The sequence below is a fragment of the Spinacia oleracea genome, chromosome 4 (assembly GCF_020520425.1).
Source record: "Spinacia oleracea cultivar Varoflay chromosome 4, BTI_SOV_V1, whole genome shotgun sequence".
Classification (NCBI taxonomy): Eukaryota; Viridiplantae; Streptophyta; class Magnoliopsida; order Caryophyllales; family Amaranthaceae; genus Spinacia; species Spinacia oleracea.
This window is the reverse complement of record NC_079490.1, coordinates 163,988,717-164,012,970: the sequence shown is the minus strand read 5'-3', so window position 1 is coordinate 164,012,970 and position 24,254 is coordinate 163,988,717. Positions and strand designations below refer to the sequence as shown.

The 24,254-nt window shown below is 39.9% G+C and overlaps 1 protein-coding gene across 4 annotated transcripts; it reads left to right on the top strand.

Moving 5' to 3' along the window:
• The first annotated feature begins 15,718 nt into the window (after positions 1-15,718).
• On the top strand, positions 15,719-22,964 carry LOC110802260 (autophagy-related protein 18f). Of its 4 annotated transcripts, none has more exons than XM_056841950.1 (9): positions 16,492-16,633; positions 17,064-17,460; positions 19,199-19,648; positions 19,731-20,174; positions 20,487-20,711; positions 20,812-21,588; positions 21,666-21,829; positions 22,292-22,630; positions 22,729-22,964. In XM_056841950.1, the coding sequence occupies exons 2-8, from the start codon at positions 17,446-17,448 to the stop codon at positions 22,563-22,565; spliced, it is 2,349 nt and encodes a 782-aa protein (XP_056697928.1). In that variant the 5' UTR covers positions 16,492-16,633; positions 17,064-17,445; the 3' UTR covers positions 22,566-22,630; positions 22,729-22,964. The 4 variants fall into 4 exon arrangements, with proteins under 4 accessions (XP_021863400.1, XP_021863398.1, XP_056697928.1 ...); XM_056841949.1 differs by having other exon boundaries at positions 17,064-17,472; XM_022007708.2 differs by lacking the exon at positions 17,064-17,460 and having other exon boundaries at positions 15,719-16,633; positions 21,678-21,829.
• The last annotated feature ends 1,290 nt before the right edge of the window (positions 22,965-24,254 follow it).

The following is a 24,254-nucleotide window of genomic DNA, read 5'->3' as shown; positions in this document are numbered from 1 at the left end:
GTGTGATAGCTTCCTGGTGTGCCATTGATTTTGAGTATTGGTTTGCAACTATTAGTAATGTTTTATGACTCATATACATGCACGTTGTGGAGGACGAAGGCATTCTTCTATTTAGGTAGCCTTCAGATGAATTTAGATACGTTTGTTCCCTCTTGTTCTACCCATGTTGTGCCTGTGCCATTTATTCGGTGACTAACCACATTACAAGCCCGTAAATTCCCCATTGGTTACTAGTCCCAAGCCTAGCTTGGGGGAGCTAATAGTAGTGAGGTAAGGGAGTTGCAGTGGGGTACATTTTGAGCATATCGAGTATTGAAAAGGGAAATTCTTCTTATCATGATTGTTGTTGAAAAAAAAAAATGAATGAGATGAGGAGAATAAAAGAAAAAAAAAAAAAAAAAAATCGTGTGAAGGTTCCAAAAAAAAAAAAAAAAAAAAAAAAAAAAAAAAAAAAGGAAAGATCGTTATTCTCAAGAAATTTCAAAGCATTGTTTCACTCAAGTATTGTAATTTCTTATCCTTATGAGTGATTGATTTTAATTGTGAAAGAAAGGCTAGAAAATATAGTGTGGTTTGTTCGTTGTTTCATCATGTGTTGAGTGAGAAGTTGTGGTTGTGGTCATCATTTGTGGTTGACCATGGTTTTGCTAGGATTTATGCTCCCCAAAGCCAAGGCTTCAAGCTCACATTTTTCCCAAATTTACCGCACCCTTACCTAAGCCTAACATTACAAGCTTGAAAGACCTTCCGACCTTTGTGCATAGAGTTGTATTAATGTGAAAGTAGTTGTTTATCAATGCAAGTTATGACATGACACATTTCGAGTCGACTATTAGGTTGAGTGTATGTTTTTCTAGACACACGAGTGTTGTGAGTTTGGGAGGGCATTGTTCACTCATATGTTGGGAGGAGAGCGAACGGGTACATCTTTTATCCGCCACATAAATGAGTGACGAGTATGTGAGCACTAGTCTTGAATTCCAATGTGCATTTTTGGTTCGCTTTGCGTGACGATTGTTAAGGCGGATTAGCGGTTGGATGGATTTGATTGGTTGACATTGATGCATGCTTGTTGGATTTTGCCTTGAATCGTATCCATTGTTTTAAGATGTGTTTGGGGTGAAGTTGATTTATGTATTCATCGATGATTTCTTTGCTTAGGGGCAAGCAAAGATCTAGCTTGGGGGAGTTTGATATATGCGTTTTATATAGAATTTTTGCCCCCGTCCCTTAGTACTTTTATGTATCAAACGTGCTCTTAGGAGCCGTTTCTAGTACTAATGTGTGTTATTGAGTGTGCCTTGAGTTTCAGGTTTGATTATGAGAAATTGGTCGTTTTAGACCCGTTTCATTGTTGATCAAGGCCACTATATGAGTCCGAGAAGTTCGGGACCTCCATCGTCGACTTTCGGGAGCCTGAGATGCTTATGGTTGAGCCCCGGGAGTTAGACTTGGTGATACGGGCGAGATACATTGAAGATTGCAAATCGCCCTGGAAGCTGAGGGCGAAATGCAACCATCGGGCGGAAGTATAAGCAAGCCAAGTTCATCAACGCGCGCCCGATCGGGCGCAGCTCGCCCGATCCGGATCGGGCGGTCAATCTGGAGGTTTTGTGGAGATTTCGCAACCCGCCCGATCGGGCGGATTTTGGCCCGATCGGGCCGACTATCGAGTGATTAGCCCGATCGGGCGAAGCGTCGCCCGATCGGGCGACGCCAACCTCCAGCCGTTTTTCGCGTTTTTAATTCCGTTTTTAAGCCTTATTTTGGCAAAACTATATAAGCAAACTTGTTTTATTTTTGACGGACATCTTATTTTTCCAGCACAAAACCCTTAGTTTATTTTTCTAAGTTTTATTTTTCTCTCTACATCAATTCAAACACTTAGTTTATTTTCAATCAAAGAAAAATCGAAGCTTTCATTTGCCATTGTCCTTCAATTAGGTATTATTCCTTATTTCAATTCTTTGTTGAAGCTTTAATTATGTTTTCAATCATGCCAATTGCTTTGCCTATTGTTAATATGTGTGAGTAGTTGATTTTCTAGGGTTTTGGGAATCCATGAACGAATGTGAAAGGATGATTAATTGTTGTTGATTGTTGGTTTAGCTGTTAATTCCTATTGATTGCCCTTATTTACTTTGCAATTAGATTTGCGCAGGTTTGATTGTATTAGTTTCGCAATATCAAATTAAGATTCGAGAGATGCAATTTGATGTTTAGGCTTGTTTCAATAGGTAGAATTGGGATTAATACGTAGCGAGAGCCCGTTAATTCTAAGTCTATGATTAGTATCGATTCGAGAGAGCATGCTGGTCTAATTAACTGTTATATTGATTGTTATCGATTGTTGTCGTCCTGGAATGTTGTTCATCGGTGAACCTATGCCCTAGACCTTTTAATATCTGATTTCTTCCTATTTTATTATCGTCCTAGTTATATTATACAAATCAATCCATATTCTTGTTACCAGTAGTCTAGATTAATAATTTAATAGTAGAAAGAACATTGTTTCCCTGTGGATACGATCCCTGCTTCCCTTGCTATATTTTTAGTTGGTGAACGTTAGGTTTATCTTTGATAGGAGTGCGATTTAGCCTGTCATGCACACCCCTGCTGCCCCTCTCTCTCTCGCTCGTGCCCTCGCGCACAGCGCTGCCCGTTCGCCCTCTCGCTCTCCTTCGCGCCCAGCGCGCGCGCGCCCCTCTCCCCGCTCGCGCTCGTCGCCCTTGCTGCGCACACACACGGTCGTGTGTGTGTGTTATTCGTTCGTATTCGATTTCTTTTTCGCCCAATCACATTAATTCGTGGTTGTTCCGTGCTATAGGCCGGATTGGTATAATTCTCTTCTTCCTTATCTATTCTATTTAAATTCCGTATTTTAAATTATTATATTAATATGGTTTTGAGTAATTAAAATGCTGGGAACCGGTTATGAATACCGTGGTTTGAGGATTTGTGTGTTGTGATTCACTAGGTTTGTTTTAATTATCAAAGGATGAATTTTCAGATTTGTTTATTTAATAAAGCATTGATTTTTATGATATTAAACTAGTGTTATTGGGATTTTCAAGTTAGGGTTTTAACCTAGACCTAATGAGTCAATTGATTAGCATAATTAGGTGATGATTTTAATTATGATAATCAATTATATTTTCAGATTTGAATAAAGGTTTAAAGTGTCGATTTTTATTGATTTTAAAGGCGGAAAAAGTATGTTTTCGTACTAGGGATTGATTTTGCAAATTGAGACGATTTTATTATTGAAAAACGATTGATTCTAAAGTCTAAAGGAGGTTTTAATTTTTATAAAGTTTCTGGAAATTTAATGAACATGGAAATAATTTAAGTTTTATTATTTTGATGATATGAGGTGATTTCTAGTTGAGTGCTCGTTATTGTAAAGTGGCCCATACGCTTAGGTATTCAAGGTACGTACAAGTCTAGGGCGACCACACCTTTTTGTCAATGACATTACATGATTGTTGATGATGTGAATTACATTATGTGGAATCATGTTTATTTTGGTGAACGAGCATGTGATTTGTGATGTTGAATTTATTGGATTAATTGTTGAACAAGCATGTTGAACTTATTATGAGTATGGATTTCATTGTCAATCATGTTGTTCAATATTTATGCATGTATGGTTTATTTCACATGCAAGGGATGGATTATTTATTTGTATGCTATTGTACGGGATGTCTAGCATACTTTGAGCCATTTATTTGTACCTCGTTGTACTATTTATTTTACCACATGTGAAGGGTTAGCTCACGTAAGCCACCGCACATGTAGGGTTCAGTTGGGAATATTATGTATGAAATGAATTAGGATTTGTCGTGCAAGGGCACAACCCTCATGTTAATGTGCATGATGTGGAGTCTCACTTTGGTGAGGAGGAACATGGTAGTAATATCACAAGTGTCTTGCTTGGTTGATCACAAGTCTTAAAGCATTAAAATAAGATTGTTTTGGTTATTGTTTATTAATTGTATGTATGCATGTTGTCGAGTCTTGAGTTCGCCTTTATTAAAATATTAATAAACGTAAAGTGCAACCGGAACAAGCTTCAAAACTCTTGGAACGTATATACCTTGAGTATGAACAATGGGGGGAGTCTTGCCGGAAAGCTCGTACTCCTACTAATGATACAAGACGTTGTTTCATTTATATTATGCGCAGGAATTCCGTCGGTATGGCCCGACACTCGGTATGGCCCGATTTTATTATTATTATATTTGGTGTATGGTTGGCTCTCATCACCTTTTTCCCTTTGTGGATTATTCTTTTGGCCCGTTCGAAGCTTATTCTAATTAAATTGTGAGTCAAGAGTCGAGTCAAGAGTCGAGTCTTGTGCCTCATGATTGTTTGTTAAGTATTATATGGCTTTTGCATGTTGATTAGTACTTAGTGAGTGATGCATGTTTTAGTTTCATTTACTCTATGCTTGTAAGTACTCAGCTTTTGCTGACTACGTGCTTTGTGTGTTTCTGGTCATGGCCTTTGCCTTAATGACCCTATGATGATCCATCATTTGCACTTGCATTGTTGGGGAGTAGAATAATATAGCAGGTTGGTAGATCAAGTACGATCGAAATCATGTGGCTTGGGATGATTGAGAGAGTTGCATGCTTTCGTTCTTTGAAACTATTTTATTTAATGTTTTAATTATGTTTGAAATGTTTGAATTATTTATACTTTGGGTTTTGGGCCATTATGGTTCCAAATTGTAGGAGGCCTCAATATTTCATTAATTATGGTTTTTAAAAGTTAGTTGACATTTAATTCCGCTGCGTAATTCTGGTAATAGCCTTAACCGTTATCACGGTGGCGGTAATACTTTAGTAATTCCTTTATTTTAAGTTGGAAAAGGGTTTTATAAAAGCAAGGAATTATTAGGGTGTTACACTGTCCTCCCAGTGGAAATAGGGGTCGAAAGCTTCAGGGTAAGGTGCTACACTGAGCAGGAAAACGAGTTACGACTCAGAGAGGAATTAGATCTCTTTGACGAAAGGAGAGATGCCGCCAGACTCAAGATGTCAGCGTACATGCAGCGCGTCAGTCGACATTACAACCATAGAGTAAGGTTGCGACCTCTCAAGGTCGGAGATTTAGTTCTCAGAAAGTCTGCAGCCACAGGAAAAGCAAAAACACAAGGCAAGTTGAATGCCAATTGGGAAGGACCTTACGAAATATACCAAGAGAAGAGGCCAGGCACCTACAAACTACAACGCATGGATGGAAGCAAAGTCACCAGTCACTGGAACGCTGATGTACTTAAGAAGTATTTTGTGTAGGAAATACTAGGTCTACGATGTATGCTACAAGGAACCAGTAAGTCAGTTTGTAATAGTCTACATCAAATGAAAATGGGCTCAGACCCTCCTTGCAAGAAAATCACATCGAAAACCTTAGTGAGAATCAAGAAAATTAGGAAAGTCAGACTCTCAAATTATCGTGGTCTGACAATATTTTCCACAATCCCTTAAGTTATTCTAAGGAAAGTTAGACTCATGAATGATCTGGGTCTGACAATATTTTCAACACAACTCATAATACTCCAAGGGAAAACCTTAGTGAGAATCAATTTTTCCTTAAACAGGAAAGTCAGACTCATGAATCATTTGAGTCTGATAATATTCCAAGGGAAAAATTAGGAAAGTCAGACTCTCAAATTCTGTGGGGTCTGACAATATTTTCCACAATTCCTTAAATTATTCTAAGGAAAGTTAGACTCATGAATGATCTAGGTCTGACAATATTTTCCACACAACTCATAATACTCCAAAGGGAAAACCTTAGTGAGAATCAATCTTTCGTTAATAGGAAAGTCAGACTCATAAATGACTTGAGTCTGATAATATTCCAAGGGAAAAATTAGGAAAGTCAAACTCTCAAATTATCGGGGTCTGACAATATTTTCCACAATTCTTTAAATTGTTCTAAGGAAAGTTAGACTCATAGGTTATTTGGGCCTGACAATATTTTCCACATGATTTTTCGAATATCAAGGAAATAACATCCCAAGAGAAGGAATTAGGAAAGTCAGACTCTCGAATAATCAGGGTCTGCCAATATCCTCCACAATTCACAAAAACAATTGATATAAGGAAGTTAGACTTCTGAGTATGTCAAAATACATTAAGGCATACATCATCTGGGTCAGACAAATTTCCATTTTAAAGAAAGGTTTAGAGAAGTCGGAAATACAGAAGACTAGTATTTCCCACGAATACAAGCGAAAGATAAGTTTGTAAACCCTTCATTAAGTCAGTCAGGATGACTGATGAAAAATTTACAAAGATAACAGTTAAAGTTTTCAAAATACGGAAAGTACGAGATTGGCAGCTGTCCCCTGACAGACAAAATAACCAACCATAAAACAGCAACACACAAAAAATAATAAACTATTTGCAGATGGTAAGCTCAAAAGAAGCAAAAATAAAGGGAGGACAAGGTCGTCAGATTTCACAAGACCCCGTCGATTCGGGAGACAAATGCCCGAGTTCCTAGGGGACAAACGTCTTGTCTGCCACCTTTTCAGCAGACGAGGCCTTGTCAATTTCGACATCCACGGTACCAGAAGACTTGGCGGCAGAAACCTGAGCCTTGGTGCTATCAGCAGCATCCTTCTCTGCCTGGGCAGCAGCAGCCTTATTGGCAGACAGCTCCGCCAACTCCCTCGATTCCTTAGCCGACGGCTGTTTGTAGGCTCCCTCCCTGAAAGCTTTTAAAACGCTTGCCCACTTCAAGGAAGGAACGACTTTCTGAACACTTCGCCTAGCATCGCGAAAACCATCCTTCCATCGAGATTTACACTTCTCCTTGTGCACTTCTGGATCCACTCGGGCATCTCGCTCTATCTCAGCTTGTCTCAATTTGCCCTCCAGAACAGTCAACTTGCCCTTCGCCAATTCGGCCTCATTAACAGCAACTGCAACCTGATCGACCTTCGCCTTGATATCGAGGTCCTTCTGAGCCAACTCACCAGCCCTTTTAACGAGCTCTGCATCTTTGGCGAGGATCTGATCTTTGAGAGACCTTATCTCAGTCTGCATCTGCTCACCCGCTTTTTTGGTCTGCTCAATGGCCCGATCCAGCTCCCTCTGATCCTCTTCAAACTGCTTTCGCCTCTCTGCAGCAGTCGATCTCTCATGATAAGCCATTCCAGAGTGAATAGCCAGATGCTCGAAGGTCTGACATAAAGAAGCTAATAAGTTAGAAATAAAGGTCAAATAGAAGCCAATAAGTTAGAAATAAAAGTCAGAGAGAAGATACCTTCATGAAGTGGTACAAAGTCATGCCAAGAGGATCGGGCACAGGACCACGAGGAACGTCAGCACGAAGAAAAGACCCACCAAACCAGCGGCGGGCCAAATCGATCATAGACACAAAGTCCGTAGACTTTGCAGAGTCAGACCAGACAGCTGAGAAGGTCCTGCTAGTTGCTGACATACCTCATCCGGAACCGACATCCGAGGAACTTTTTCGATGGGCGACATGCTATCCATAAAGTCGTCAATACCCCCCATGGATATATTCCCCAGGCTGAAAGCGGACCCAGCAGGATGGGCGCCAGACACCATTAGAGAGGGCTCCTCCAATTTTTGGCGCTTTGAAGACTCAAATTCAGTTGGCATATCAGGAGTGGCGCGTTTCAAGGGCGATTCCGACTCATCCAAGAGGATGGGCTGCGAGGAAGCAAACCCAACATCTTGTTGCGGAGATAAGGGAGGAGAGACATCAAACATTTCCTCAACGTCCACGGGAGATTTAGGAGGACTAGGAGAATCCATTCTTCTTCTCTGGAGTCGGCGGGGTCGCAACACCTCAGACAAGGGAACCCGATCGTCCAAATCGGCAGACACACTAATGTCTGTCGCCTTACGTTTCCCCCTATCTGCACCAGCAGCAGATGTCGACCGAAACTGAGAGGGTGGAGAAATAGGATCTGAATGACCTTGAAGAGGCTGCCAAAAGTCACAAAAGATCCGTCCGATTTGGCTAGAAAGGAAAACCAGCAAAACAAACATTCAAAACCAAATTCTAAAACACTTACGCGAGTAACAAAGGAAGTACTGATTTGTTGACCAACAGGTTGCAAATCGAAAGGATCTTCTTTGTCAGGCTCAGCACGCTCAGCCAAATCAGGAGGTACAGCCGCCCAACTCCTAACTGTAAGGAAATGCTTCCCAGGGTCGAGAGGAACTGAACGAATCACACGCCGACGATCCGACTCTATCCCAAGCTTCCTCCACTCAAAAGTTTCCTCAACCTCAGCTGATCAAACAAAGTAACAACAGTCAAACACAGCACAAAAAGGAAATATATATAAAAGTCAGTATTTCCCAAGGGGTAAGCCAAAATAAAATAGCAACAGAAAAGGCGGCTACCAGGGTCAGCCTCAGCCCAAATACTTACCAACAGTGAACCGATGGCTGAGACCCCCTAAGGCCAAAACCTTCTCCTGTTGCAGGAAATGATAGTGGGGAAGCCATAAGGCAGGAACAACGACGTTCTTATCGTTCCTATTCGAAACAAAACACCTCAAAATCCTTTTATCATGAGGGCCGGTCGGTATGATGGGGAGTCTACCCATGTCGGGCTCTGGCTGCCGAAATCTTAAAGGAGCAGTAAAACGATAAGGATGCCCAGGTGCTGTCGGCACTCTGACTATATACCACGAATCCCTCCAGTTCTTCAAAGTTTTGATAGGAGGGAACACAGTCGGGAAACCAGGACGGTTAATAATCGTCCACCACCCCCTGGGTGTCTGATCGGCCCGCAAAGGCTTCAAAAGGTGCATCTTATGAAAGGAACTCAAAGATGGACTCCAACCTTTAAAATGACAGACCTAGAGGTAGGAGATCACGTGTCGGATTGATTTGGCCGACAACTGAGCCAGACAGACATTATACGCCGACAACAAACGCGTGATAAACGGATCCAAAGGAAAACGGAGGCCATATTCAAACATGTGTTGGTAGACAGCAATCTTCCCTGGAGGAGGAGAAAACGATCGAGAACCCTCTCCAGGCATAGACAACCAATAACCAGTCTCCTCTCTGACAGCATAGAGATTCTCAGCAACGATGTTTGCCTTACCCCCATGCAATTCCAGCCACTTATCATAGGGTTCCTGGCTCATGAGACCAATGTTCTCAACCTTTGTCTGACCACTCAAGGTCAGCCGCGTCGACGACCTCTTCCGTGAAGTCCAGCTCTATATTTCTGGTCATCCTCGGCTGAGTCGACGGCCCTATAGAATCCCCTGGAGTTTCAGACGGCCGACGACGGACCTCACCGAATTCTTCAAGGATCGAATCTGGAGTCTCTGAGCCTGCTCGAGTCTCTTCCTCGAGTTGAACCTCATCTTCCCTAGGAACCGTCCTTAATGGTTGGGCGTCAGATATTAAAAAATCCGACTCGATCGCATCCGGCCCCTCAGAGCCTACTAAATATCACCGGCAGTTGCGCAACCCAAAAACTTCCTCTCTCCCAGAAGAAGAAGCACCCGAAGGATCACCCCAAGGAGCACCACGTGGTCGATCCATTACTTAAACCCAGAAAATCCGCTTGTCGGAACAAAAATAAACAAGAAAAGTTGAGGAAAAGTGAAAATTACCTTTTCCGGTGATGCTTCGAACAGCCGCCGCGAACAACCACAGAGAAAACCACAAGATTTGCGCGAAATAAAAGAAGGAGACGAAAAGTCGAAGAGAAAATTAGCAAAAGAATTGAAAGAGTGAAAAATGATTTGAAACTGTTTCCTCACCTTATATAATGAGCGACCAAGTGGAGAAATCCAAAGGGCGAACTTAATCAACCAGCGGGAAGTGGGAGAATCGAGGAATCGAAACTGCCTCAAAAATTTCAAAAGTTAGAACACCAACAAAAATGACGTCAGCAACCAAGGTCACTCGAATTCAGGCAAATTATGACCCGCTCCGTTTTACAAACGATATCGGGTCCGGGGGCAAGTTGTTGGGGCCTAAACAAGTACAGGACTTTTAGGCCCATTTATCTCCTTGGCCCAAAAGAAGATCCCAAGCAACCTAATGGATAAATGACATATTCGAGCTCTTGAGTCCAAGGCCCAAGGACCGCAAGACGGACCAGGTCCAAGTTAGCCCAAACGGCCCATTATACTGTATTTATTACACCTATAAATATCAACTGTCTCCCATCTGTGCGGGGCAGGCCACATTTATTACATTTTTACTAATTACCTTGTTCAAAAAGCTTAAGACATTCTTCTACAATTAATAATAACGACCCATTATTATTAAGCCATTGTGACTCTTTTCAATCAGAAAAATTACCTCTTAAGGGATTGTTTACACCCGAAACAGTTAGGGTTAGGATTAGGGTTAGCATTAGGGTTTCGATCTTGGTTTGGGTTTGGGTTTGGGTTTCGGTTTGTGTTTGGGTTAAGAGAGTTGTTGTTTAAATTTCCCCCAGTCAAGATAAGAGATCGGAAAGTGTAGTTTTCAGAATTGCGGGGTTGAGTGTATTCAGCATATGGGTCCCCCGGAAAACCAAATCTCCGACCCGGCGACCTGATAAGATTTGGTTGGGGTACATTTTGGTTTTGAACACTGCAATCCTCATCCATAAAATCTTCATTACCAGAAAAGAACTCATCAGAATTAATTAGACTATTAAAATACCTTGGTTCCTCGTCAGGAGTGTTGTACTCCTCTCCATACCCTTCTCCTTGGAAGCGTTGATTAATTGGGATGTCTTCCGGTTCTTCGAAGTGGATGAGGTCCACCTCTGTATTCCTGTACCTGTACCTATCCGGATATCCCTGGATATGGTTTTGTAGATTGAATAGTTTGTCGGACCATAGAGCACCCTTAATCCAGCATTTTCTACGCCCTGAATTCTACTTCTCACCCTTCTGATAGCAACTTCACCATCTGTATTACACCTTACTATTGAGTGACCTGCGCACCCACAGTTTTTACAGAACTTGAAAACTCCTTCGTACTTTAGATATACCCAGATAACACGGTCTCCTTCAAGGGGGATATAGCATCCTGGCAGAAGCGGTAGTGAAGAATCAATGAGGATTCTTGCCCTCAGTTCAGAGTTAAAGGGTAAGGGTCCCCCATCATGGTCGAATTCCTCCACATACCCAACTTGATCAAAGATTTGTCGAGCCTAATCAATGGTCAGGTATGCCAGAGGTAGTCCATAAACTCGCACCCAGAGTCTTGTTGTTGTGAAATTAATTTGTTGTGGAATGTCAGAATGATGATACCTTCGAAAATTAATTATTCGACCATCGAATATTGCTGTTTGTTGCCGTATTAGGGCCTGCATGCCTTCCCTTTCTCTGCACTCAAATAGAAAGTAGAGACCAGACCTATGAACGCGGATGTCTCCTCTTTGCGTCCACCTTAATCTAACAATGTGCTGGATAAACTCCGCCGGTGGAGGGTTTGGCCCCACAAACATAACAATGACCGACAAGTTAAAGTTGATTCTACCAAAAGGCTGAAGTTTGGAGGAGGGGAGATTAAAGCACCCATTCTATACACCTCTCCTCTAGGTGCACTGTTGTGAACATTATTTTGGTGAGAATTGGAAAAGTTTCCATTTTGTTGTGGGGGATGATCCTCTTGATCATCCATGGTATTAAGAGAAAGGAAGAAAAGAGAGATAGAAGAACATAAAGCAAGTGAAGAAGATGAATGAAGAGAGACGAGAATGCAGTGTATTTATAACCCAGGTAAAAGATTAATGCTTGGAAACGGGTACCTGCATGCGTGCCACCTGTCTGTCGCAGGGGAAGGTGAAAGATTTTACAGATTGTAAATCTTCCTTCTGTAAATCTTAGATTACTTGAGTGTGATGAATGCTAAACACTGATTGGGTAGTTTTTAGAGAAAATGGGAAGAGAAATGGTTGTTTTTCAGAAACAAATTTTTAAATAAAGGGAGATTTATCAAAATCGAGAATTAGATAGGGCAAAAAGGAATCTTCAATTGATTGGGTATGGAGAAATGGAGCCTGATTGGGCAACAGATAGATTTTCGAGGAAAATGAAATCACATTTCTGAATTCCTCTAGATAACTTGAGTGTATAGATTGCAAAACACTGATTGGGTAGATTTGAGAAAGACTGGGAAGATGAAAGGTTTTCTTCCTGGAAAGTTTGAAGAGAAAGGTAAAATACTTTTTCTGGAGCCAAGAATAGAAAGGACAAGAAGGAATCTCTAATTTGATTGGTTGTAGAGATGAAAAGCGACTGGGTATTGATTATTTTTGTTCTTGGAGAAGAATTCTGGAATGGTATTCCCAGATTTCGGCTAGATTGCTTGCAGAGTTGGTCTTGCATGAAACAGTAACTGGTCCAAGATATGAAACTTGGGCAACACTCACATTCTAGTGAGAGACGCTCTCAAATTTTAGAGAGAGAAACTTGGTAACGTAACTTTTAAACACTTCATGTTAAAAATAGACCATTTATAAATAAGAATTTGTGAAAAAAAATTCACGTAATCAAGGATGTGTTTTATACAACTTATCTGATATGAACTTATCTGAACTTATTTGAATTGAATTTATCTTAAATTATTAGAACTAATTACACTTTTAACCGAATTGAACATGATAGGAACTTATTATTATTATTTTTTATTATTATGAATAAATTTAATTTCAATTATGATAACAATTATTATTATTATTATTATTATTATTATTATTATTATAATATTATTATAATATTATTTTAAAATCTGGTTGGAACTTATTAAACTTATTAGACCTGATTATAAATTTCCTGAACTTATTGGGCTTAAAACTTTTTTTTTTTGAAAAAGGTAAACAAAGCGCCCTCTAAGTGTATAATAAATTTATTGCAAGTCGGGATATTTTTTATCCAATATTTATCAACTTTTAACGTGTTTTTGGTTAACTTTTATATTTATAATTTTTTTGATGAATAAACTTTTAAAAGGTTAAACAGTTACCACTATCAGTGATTTTGAAGGGATATTTCTTAAACATTTTGAGTTGATTTTTATTCTGTTAAACCATATTTATTGTACACCACCTTTAACTAAGAATTTGTGTTTTTTTTTCTAACAATGTCTCCAATTGTATTTGTTAAGCTAGATTAGGTTGACATGTGTACGGCTTTGGAATACAATTAGGCATGTTTAACGAGTTGGGTTGTGTCAATAATAAATGGGCTGGGGCGAGTTGGGTCAATGTAGTTTGGTATTTATTATGGGTCGGGTCAAGTCCCATTTGACTCGACACAACCCGTCCATTTAAGTAATATTATGTCATGGGATCTGTATTCATGCAAACTTAATAGCAAATATAACACCACACCAAATGGTTGAGTAGTTGGTGTAGGTTTTCGGAATCCTTATGATATATTTCATATTCTTCCCCACAACCACTGCAAATATAGTGTCTTCCCTCACATCTCTAGATACCGGTGTTCTTAAGTCGTACAAAGTGCAAATACTCGATCCCAAACACTAAACATGAGCTAGTATTCTAAGCTAATACACTTAAGGAGATTTCAGATGTTTGGTGGACTAACTACGTAGAAACGATAATTGGAGTCCTTAAACTATATATTGCTTGATTCGAGAGCTGCTAGGGAAGGCACACATCACTTGGTATGATCTCTTACTAGTTAACTGGTTGATTAAATGACATTGCAGGAAGATCCAAATTTAAATAGAATTAATTTTATGGTACAATTAGGTTGTATGTAACCCACCCTATTGGCATATAAATGCAAATGTATTCACACTTGCTGACTTGCTCCCATCTAAGGTGCATCGTTCACCCAATTATCTACAACCTCCTTATTAAGGTGTATGAATGATAATCTTTATTTATTTTTTTAAAAATTGAAAAAACAAACAGATTTAGATAGTCATACATCATTAGTTGTACCATTTGTATACTGTAATAGTCTAATTTTTTAATTCTTTGTGTTTAAAAATAAACAACAAAATAAATTTGATTGTATTTCACAAATATGAATGACTGCACAGTAAAGGTCATTCCTAGGGATGACAATTGGGCGGGCGGGTACGGGGACCGCCTTCCCCGCACACGTACCTGCCAAAATAATTTACACCCGTCACCTATCCACCACCCGTAGTGGGTATATTTTTCATATCCACGCCCGCTTAGACGGGTATATTTCTAAAATCATACCCGCTCCACCACCCACGTGGATATCCACTAAAGTTTTTACCCGCATGTAATTCTTCCTACTAAACCTGATCAAAAGGCGGGCCGGGCCGAGGGCATAAAAATCTGCCCACTATGTCGGGCCAAGCCGGGGCGGGCCAAACTTCAGGCCGATTTTTTATGCCCAAAACCCGCTATATCGGGCCAAAGTAGCGGGCTTTTCAGGTCGGGCCAAATTTATAACTAAAATTGTTGTTTTATGTTGCCCAACGCCCACATTTTTTTTTTAAAAGTCCGGTCCGGGCTGGGCACGAAACTCGGGCCCAAAAATCTGCCCAAAACCCGGTAATGTTCGAGTTGGGTCGGGCCGAGCTTGCGGGGCGGGCCATCGTTGATCAGCTGTACTTCCTACAAATATAAAAACTGATAAATTAATATGGCGGTGTGGGTGTGTTTTTCAACTTTAAACACACATTTTCTGCAAAAGGGTATTAAATTTTCTTAATTAACCACGAGATTTGATATAACGACAGATGAAATCCAATATGGATCTTGATGTAGTTATTAGTGAACGAAAACTGTCATCCCAAGACCTAGGAAAAAGCTGGAAATGAGTCGAAAAACAAAAGGAGCACTAACAAATATGATAATCTGAAGCAAAAGTCCAACCGTTCCCCTCTTAAATTAATTAGGATCTGAGAATTTCTCCATTTGTGCATAAAGGAGCCGAATGAAACCAAAGGTTCTTGTTCGGTTTTGAATTAGAGACGTTATCTTACTCTTATATGAGGATGCAGGTTTTGGAAAAATTTGTAATGGTGTCGTCAACTCCACCTCTTGTGACATATTAATTGCTCTGGACAATTGTGTTAGAGAAGAAGTTGTGGCATCGACAGAAGGACCATCATAGAGTACAAAGTAGGAGAGTTGGAGAGACAAAGGGAGACAATAACTGAGTGAATATCGAAGAGACGAGGGCGTAGAGAGGCATGACTAACTACGAGACTATGAGAGATTGAGAGTCAGAGTAGGTTTTTTTGGTTTTGCAATTTGCATCCAAATAAGTAAGGCCTCTGAAATGTTGGCAAGATGAGACCAAATGGGCCCATATTAATATGAGCTTTAGTACCAAAAAGTTATAAGATAAAAGTAAAACATGCGGGTATAATGACGGGTGGGAGGTTGGATGCGAGGCGGCGCATGCGGGTAGAAGCGGGTATGAGCTTAAATCCATCACCTACCCGCTATCTATGGCAAATATGGATTTTCACACACCACACCAGCCTACTACCTACCAAAGTTGTACCCATCCCGCCCCAACTGAGACGGGTGCTTCGTTGAATCAGCAAATTTTTACCCATCTGTCATCCCTAGTCATATTCATCCTTCTTTAAGTCCGAACTCACAAAATATAAGCAATTGCACAATAGATTTCATCTACTCGAGTCAAATTCAAAAAGGGCGAAAAGTAAAAAGTGAAAGGTGAAAAAAGAGCTGAAGCGGTAGACGCGTAGGAAGTGGAGACGTGCGGGCAGGCATTTCTCTCTCCACCACAACACATTTTGTAATCAGAGGCAGAGCAAAAATCTTCCCTTAATTAATTTATCCCATTTATTAACTTTCCCCCCCTTTTCCTTAAATTTTGTTTTCTACCTTCATTATCCGATCTTCACACATTAAAACTTAAACTCAACTCTCTTTTTCATCTTCTCTCTCCTCCATTTTTCGCTCGCTTTTCTCTATAGAAACTTCTATTCTACGGAACTTCATCTTCTCCAACAAAGGGGGCAAAGAACCCTAATCTATCCATCTTTTCTACTTATATGATCGAACGTTTTTTTTTTCCAGTATGATTCGATTGTAAACTACTTCATATTTCGTAATTTTCACTTTATAGTTTCAATTGATTGATTTTTTTCCCAATCGTAAATACTGTATATTTGTTCATATTACCTAGAAAAATATCTTAATTTCATTTTAAATCAATCAATTTCATTTTTTTTCCTGATTTTTTGTTCTGGATTTTTCTGTTTGATTAATTAGGGTTTGGCTGATTTTTTTTAAAAATAAAAAAACTGCCGATTTTTCCAGAAAGGGGAATTTGTGAAATTTTATGGGCTTCAGAAAATTGGGGAAGAACACGAGTTTATGATCAAGAAAGATTAAACTGGAGGAAATAATTCCTAACCCACCACCATAATACTGTTTCCCCTTGCTGTGTCACCTCTTCTTCTGAGGGGGGTTGATGAGGAATGAAGGGAAAAAATCTCGGGGAGGAGTGGCAGCTGCTACTTCTTCTTCACCGGGCCGGACAAATGGGTTCATCCCGAGCTCTTTCCGGGCTATTTCGAGTTACATGAGGATTGTTTCGTCTGGTGCTTCTACTGTCGCTTCCACTGTCCGGTCAGCGGCTTCGTCAATTGTGGTGGATAGGGACCACGACTCTCGATGTGATCAGGTACGTAATCCATCCTCATTTGGTTTGAAGCTAGTTCCAGTGTGCTCCATGTTGTAATTTTAGTTTAATTTATGATGAATTTGTTGTTTTAGCTCTAAGTGACACTATTGATTTTTTATTTTTTTTTATTGGTTTGAGTTTCTATTCTAGTGAGGTCTGAGGTGTGTTCAATCTGCAAGTGTTTGGAAGCAATTGAAACAGGAATGTGTGAGAAATGAGGGAAGTTTGTTTACATAGTCTTTTTGTGTTATTGATGGCAGAGTTGTGTTTACGGGGTTCACATTTGTGTTTTCATCCAATTTTTAGCAGTTAAATCCCAGGCCAGGTTCAACTCTTGAGTTGCATATTTTTCTACTAGACTTGGCTGAAGGATATACTTTACAGACAGCTTGGTAGATTGCCAATCTATTGCTACTTTTGTGTTTTGCAGCCCGTCGATTTGGTGGGTGTTTCGGTGTCAGACAGAAAACTTTTAACCGGCTATTGCCATGAATTTGATTGTCACCCGTGCCTTAGTGGGAGAAATGTTGTTTAAAAGAACACAATGGTGTTAGGAAATCTGTTGGTATTGATGGAGCTATTTCCAAAATTTGAATCTTCAGGTTGAGACTTGTGGATCTGTGATATGTCTCTGAAGTTTAGTTACTGGGAAGCTTGCACAATGTGTTTGAGTAATACTTTGTACTTGTCATTGATTTAGAATACGTGGTTGACGAGGCCATCTTCGTCTATAATATTCTGGTAGATGCAAAAGAGAAGGAATCTATGAAAGGCTTGATGGTGAAGATTGAAGAACTATTTTTGCTCAGACCATGGGAATCATCAATGTAATTGTTCAGGTTCAGGGTTTTGTCTATGCACTTATCATATAATGTGGATTCTTATTTTGTTTGAAGTGGTGAAAAGCAAAGATACTACGCCCTCTAGCGCTTCAACCTTTAAATGGCTTGGGAATGAGTTGAGACTTGAGATGTGCGCAATCTGAACACTTTTAGGGCAAAGATGCCAAGTTAGGTCTTGTGTAGAGGGGCTTCATGACGTTGTGCAACTGGAGTTTACTGCTAATTGTGAGAGTTGTTTCTTCTAGAAGGATTATGAAAAACCTATACACACCATATATGCTGATATGCATGTAAAAGGGAGGTTGATGGTTCCATACTTTCATATATTTCCATGCACACGATCCCTCAGTTTTTGGATTCGTTATTAGCTCCTGGTTCTTCTACATTATCGTAGAAAGTGCCATGCGTCTCCTAATTTTAAAATATTTGAAATGGGGGGAAAGAGCTTCATTGTCCGGCATTGGTTGCTTCATTGCTTGAATTATTAATTTCAGCCGACTGTGTTAATCCGTGTAGCCTTTTGCGCCTCAATTTCTTGTTCTACAATGTCCATGCATGTCAGCTTGTGACTCCCCTGAATTGTTTTTGCTCTTTGTCATCTACATTCTTGGATTGTCCTGCAATTACCTGCAGTTGGGTGATAGTCGAGCGAGCCGAGACCAAGCTTGGGTTGCTCAAGCTTGGCTTGTATTCGGAATTTTTAAGCTTAAAATCTCAAGTTCAACTTGCCATAAAATGATTTCAAAAGTTAAACTTCTTAGTTACAAGTATGTTTGAGTTAGTTTTTTTTTTTTTTTGAACTCTCATCGATATTATTTGAAGTTGCACTATTAATCTGTATTGTAGAATAAAATTGTATATAAAAATAAAGAAAACCATTCTAGCCTGTTCCTGAGTTTCACGACTTACGAGCCGAGTTTTGTTATGGTCAGCTGATGGAATTTCGACCTGAACTCGAACAGTTCAAGAACAACTAGGCTCGTTATCTCTCCTAACTCCCAGGCCTTTATTGTCAAGAAAGAATTAATAGAGACCAGAGCTTTACATTACTGTTAAGGGTGATTAAATATATAAGTTATATATGTGAATTGACCTTGATCAGCTGCTTAGCCTTTTGCACCTGGAGACCGTGATTCGTACGCTTTCAGTTAAAGAATTTTTTTATTACAATTGAGTCTTTTCTAAAGGGGTTGAAGAAGGAAGATCTCTATGAACTTGTTCCTTGAATGCTTGAAGTAGTGGGTCTTTGATGGGCAGGCTGGGACAGATGGTTGTAACTTATATTAATTGCACACTTGTGTGGTTTTAGTTGCTATATATAGTTATATATGCCATAAGCTGTAATTAGGTTTAATTGTTTGAGTTGACACATTATTTGGAGCATCTAGCTTATATTGCAGGCATTGGGAAACATACTCTTAGGGTATTCACAGTTGTGTACATTTGGACTCAGAACTGCGTCACTGGGATATGCGGTGGCTGTTTTGTGGTAGTCGTTTCGTGATTCCGTTTATGGTTGTACAGACCGTATATAAAGAGTTCAGAATTGTTAGTCCTCCCCCCCCCCCCCCCCCCCCCCCCCAAATAAATAAATAAATTAGAATGCTAATTGTATTAATTTCACCTTGTCATTCTAACCTTCCCTTTTAACTTCACTATATGTTTTGCTTGCTGTTTGTACTCTGGATTCTTGTAATAACTTCATTAATTCACACAAATGAAGGTGCTTTGGGCTGGGTTTGACAAGTTGGAATTGGAAGGAGGCAATGTACGGCAGGTCCTGCTGCTGGGTTACCGATCTGGTTTTCAGGTATGGGATGTGGAGGAAGCACACAATGTTCATGACTTGGTGTCCAAACATGATGGTCCTGTTTCATTTTTGCAAATGCTGCCAAAACCACTGCCAACTATGGCATCTGAAGACAAATTTTCTGACAGTCGTCCTCTGCTGGTAGTGTATACAGATGGATCTCGTCTTCTGGATGGGAAAAGTGCTCCTTGCAATGGAAGCATTTCCAATGGCAATGTTCCTGGGAATGGCCTCTATGGCCCTTCCACTGTTCGATTTTATTCTCTAATTTCCCGGTCTTATGTACATGTTTTAAAGTTTAGATCAGTTGTTTATTCTGTTAGGTGCAGTCCTCGGGTCATAGCTGTTTCTCAAGCCGCTCAGGTAATTATGTGTTACATTTTGAGATTTCTCCCTTTAGTGTTGCAGAAAATAGTGCTTGAGAAATATTGTTCTCTTATTTTAGGTGCACTGTTTTAATGCTGCTACCTTGGAGAGGGAATATACCATCCTTACAAATCCTGTTGTAACTGGCTTTCCTGGTTCTGGTGGTGGCATAGGCTATGGTCCACTTGCGCTGGGTCCTAGGTGGCTGGCGTACAGTGGAAGTCCAATAGATGTTTCAAAAGCAGGTCGTGTCAGTCCACAGCATTTGACACCTTCAGCTACCTTTTCCAGTTCAGCGTCAAATGGTAATCGTGTGGCTCAATATGCAGTGGAGTCCAGCAAGCATCTGGCTGCAGGAATTGCGACCCTGGGGGATATGGGTTATAAAAAGCTATCCCGATATTGTTCTGAGCTGTTGCCTGATTCTAATTCCTCGGTTCAATCTGGAGTTACTGGAAGTAAAGTCAATGGTGCTGTTAATGGGCATAGTGGCCATCTGCCTGACATAGATAGTGTTGGAATGGTGCGCATATCTAACTGTTAAAGAAGCTTTTCTTGATTTTATGTTTCTTAAGCTTGCATTAGAATTCCCTTGTTATGATGGTTTTTGGGGGTTTTTTCCAATTAAATTGGCTACACTGTTTTCTTTTCCCTTCCCTAAAAGAATATATTTATTTTTTCCTCTCCTTTCTGACTCCCAAGTATAAACATTGACTGATTCATAGGTTTTGTCATTCTTCACTGATCTTGTATAGGCATTGGCTGTATGTTGGTTTGCAAATTTTACTGTATATTTATTGTGATATCTAAAAGTTTCAACCCATTTGTTCCTCAGGTCATTGTGAAAGATGTCGTCAGTAAAAGTGTGATCACTCAGTTTAAAGCACACAAAAGCCCTATTGCCGCATTATGTTTTGATCCTAGTGGGACTCTATTGGTGACGGCTTCAGTTCAGGGCCATAACATTAATGTTTTCTGCATTATGCCTGGACATCCTGCATCTGATGCCAGCGGATCCTGTTTCCATCTTTACAGGCTGCAACGTGGCCTTACTAATGCGGTGAGGCTACTATTCTTTCATTGCTCATTAGTCCCTCTTGCCAAAATGTTGTAACATGCCTTTCTTTGCTGATACCTCTCTTTTGTCTCCTTATATGTAGATTATACAGGACATAACTTTCAGTTATGACAGCCGTTGGATCATGATAAGTTCTTCTAGGGGCACAAATCATCTGTTTGCTATCTCCCCTTTTGGTGGTAATGTGGATCTTCAGTTTGCAGATACTTGTGTTGAAAATAATGGATTTAGTGTCGCAAGCAATCAAGTAGTTCCATGGCAACCTCAACCTGCTGGTCAAATATTAAATCAGAACAATCTTTTTGCATCTGGCCCACCTGTTACTCTGTCTGTTGTTAGCAGGATAAGAAATGGGAATAATGGTTGGAAAGGCACTGTCAATGGTGCTGCAGCTGTTGCAACAGGCAAGAACAGTTCACTCTCTGGTACTGTTGCCGCTGCTTTCCATCTTTGCAAAGATAACGACATGAATGCATGTGCTTTGAAGTCTAAGTACCACTTACTGGTTTTCTCTCCATCGGGTAGTTTGATCCAATATGCACTGCGAGTTTCTTTTGGGCAAGATGCCATTTCTGGAGTTGGTCATGCTTATGGATCAGCTCCAGGCAATGATTCAAGATTGATGGTTGAGGCTACTCAAAAATGGAATATTTGTCACAAACGAAGGGAAAGAGAAGATAACTTTGATATATACGGTGAAAATGGTATCTCAGATTCTACTAAAATACAGTGCGAAGGGACTAGAAATGGATATGTTGCTAGAGAAAATATAAATGCTGAAGAAAGAAATCAACTTTATATTTCAGAAGCTGAACTGCAAATGCATGAACAGCAGGTCCCACTTTGGGCAAAATCTGAGGTACTTTATGGCATTTAACTATGCGCAGAATGAGTAGTCCATGCAGATGTTTTATCTGTTTCATTTAATTGTTACAGATTTACTTTCAGTCAATGATGAACGATGCCATTAAGATAGAAGGTGCAAAGTCTGGAGGAGAACTGGAGATAGAAAACATTCCCTCACGGCCGATTGAATCTAGGTCCAAGAATTTGGTTCCTGTTTTTGATTATCTGGATAATCCCAAATCTCAACTGACAAGGTGACATTCTCCGCTCGTCTCTGTTTTTTTTTCTTTGGTTGTCCATTTCCGATGGAGCCAAAGATTCGTTTGTTCTTTTGGCTGTGGGATGTAATGGACTAAATCAAAATGGCTTTTAAAACCTCTTCGCTTCTTTTCCATGAAGTAGAAGATGGTCTTCCCCGCTGTCGTCCCGTTATCGCTTTTGGGTCAATTGAAAACAACCTCTCTGCAATTGCAGGGGTAAGGTTGCGTACACCCGACCCCACCTTACCCCGCTTCTTGCGGGAGCCTCTTTGAGGCAATGGGGTAATGATAATGATAGAGGACGTGTGGGTAATGTATCTAGTGTTCAAACTCCAATGAAATATCAAATAGAAGTACTTCATATATGATGTAGGGTGTCCATGTTCCGCTATATTGTTTATTGGCTTGGATTGTGTTTTACAGTACACACATTATTGAGCATCTTTTCTTGTTCAGGGTTGCCGCTGCTGATAGTAGTAATTTTGAAGCATATCAGCTGCCGCAAAATGGAAATCTTTCCTTTGGTGGCAGGCCGCGTGCTTTTGGCTTGATGACTGAAAATGGTGTTGAAGTCCGTCATGGTGTTGGAGGAAACAAGTATGGTCCATTGAAGCCTGCGGATGCAACAGTTGGCTATGTAAATACTAATGACAGCCCTAAAAGAAAGTCATCTGAGCTTCAGATTGTAAATAATAGTGATAGAGAGCACCTGTTCCAAGCCTGTAAATAAACTACAAAGAAGCCTTGAAAATGGAGAATCAGTTTAAAGGCAAAGATTTGAGAGTTTGATTAGAGGTAATCATACTGGTTGTTTTTCTTTCCTGCATTTTTCAATCATTTTATAGTATTATACTTTATATTAGTCATTAAATCGGTTTGCTTAACTTCTACAGGATGCGGCTATTCTTTTATTCTCAAGGTGTTTGATAAGTTATTCGTGTTTATATTTACGGTGATATCTTTAGAGGAGTAAAGCATATCATTGTGATCATTCTGGGGCTCAAAACTTTGTTAATATTTTGGTGTTGAGCGGTTTCCTTATATTGGAATTTGTAAATAATAGTTGTTCTTGGCAATAACTTATACTGTGTACATAATAGCTTATTTATATCGTCTCGTTTCTTCGTTATATTTGTTTATTCTAATCTGATTTACGGAGCAGTCATTTTCCATGGTTAGGATTTGTTACAAATTACTAATTATGTTCAACCATATTGAAATTGAGAAGTCTCTTCTTGTGGTTGGTTTGTGATGGAACCATTTCTCAATTTGTACGTTTGTATTGTTGCTTGATTTAGTGAATAGACATGTTTGGCCTTTTTGTTTAATCATTGATGCCTTCCTGGAAATGTGTGGCCCGGTCTGCTGGCCCGATTGGTCTTTGTGTAAATATTCTGTTATATTACCACAATCGATTAAGTTAATTTCCTGTTGATAATTCTTTAATTTGACAAAGCTTTTATGTGAAGTCAACCGTTGGATAATGTTGAGTTTTATTCCAGTCGTACACGTTTGTTAGATATTTGAACTGGTCCGAACCGTTGTAGACTTGTAGCTAAGACCAAATAATTATCGTATTTGGTACAAAGACTACAATACAAATTTGGTGATTAATCTTTGTTCGTTGTATGCTTGGGGTGGAGGGCTGATAAATCGTTGGTCAACAGCAACCATATCATTCCGTACCTGCAAAAAAAAAAGAGAAATGATTTATGGAAGTTATGGGGTCTAATTAAATGAATGAGTAAAAGTGTTGTTTTATATACCGTTAAATGTTTGCATAAGTATTGTCATTGTTGCATTAAAATTTGTCATTGTTGCATTACTTTAGTACTTTGTTTGACTTTTCAACATATTATGCAAAAATATCAATTTAGTACGTTGTTTGACTTTTAAATAAATTACACAAAAAATACCAATTTGCTCTTGCGTGTGGGATTTTTAGCCGCTGTCCACCAGCGGTGTATCACTCGTTTGTATGGGAGTACAAATTCGTTCCGTTAAAAAAAAGAGAAAAAAGAGCCTAGGCTCGTGTAATGCACATGCAAACATTTGAGTCGTTAGAGCTGTCAAAACATGTTATCGGGTCGGGTCTGAGTCGGGTCATCTCGGGTCTTGGGTCATGATCAGGTCGGGTCGTGTCAGGTCACTTTATCACTCGGGTTCAGGTCGAAATCGATCAGGTTGGTTTTCGGTTGGATCATGTCGGGCTTTTTCCCATTTCGGGTACAAATCGGGTTTGGATCCGGTCATGTTCCGGTCGGGTCCAATTTCAGGTTTGGGTCTTATAAAATCGGGTTTGTAGCAGTTAATCTCAGGTTTGGGGTCAAGTTCCGATCGGATAATTTATGGGTCGGCTAAAATTCAAGTCGGGTTACTCTCGGATGCGGGTTAAGATCGAGTCAATAACTGATTTGGT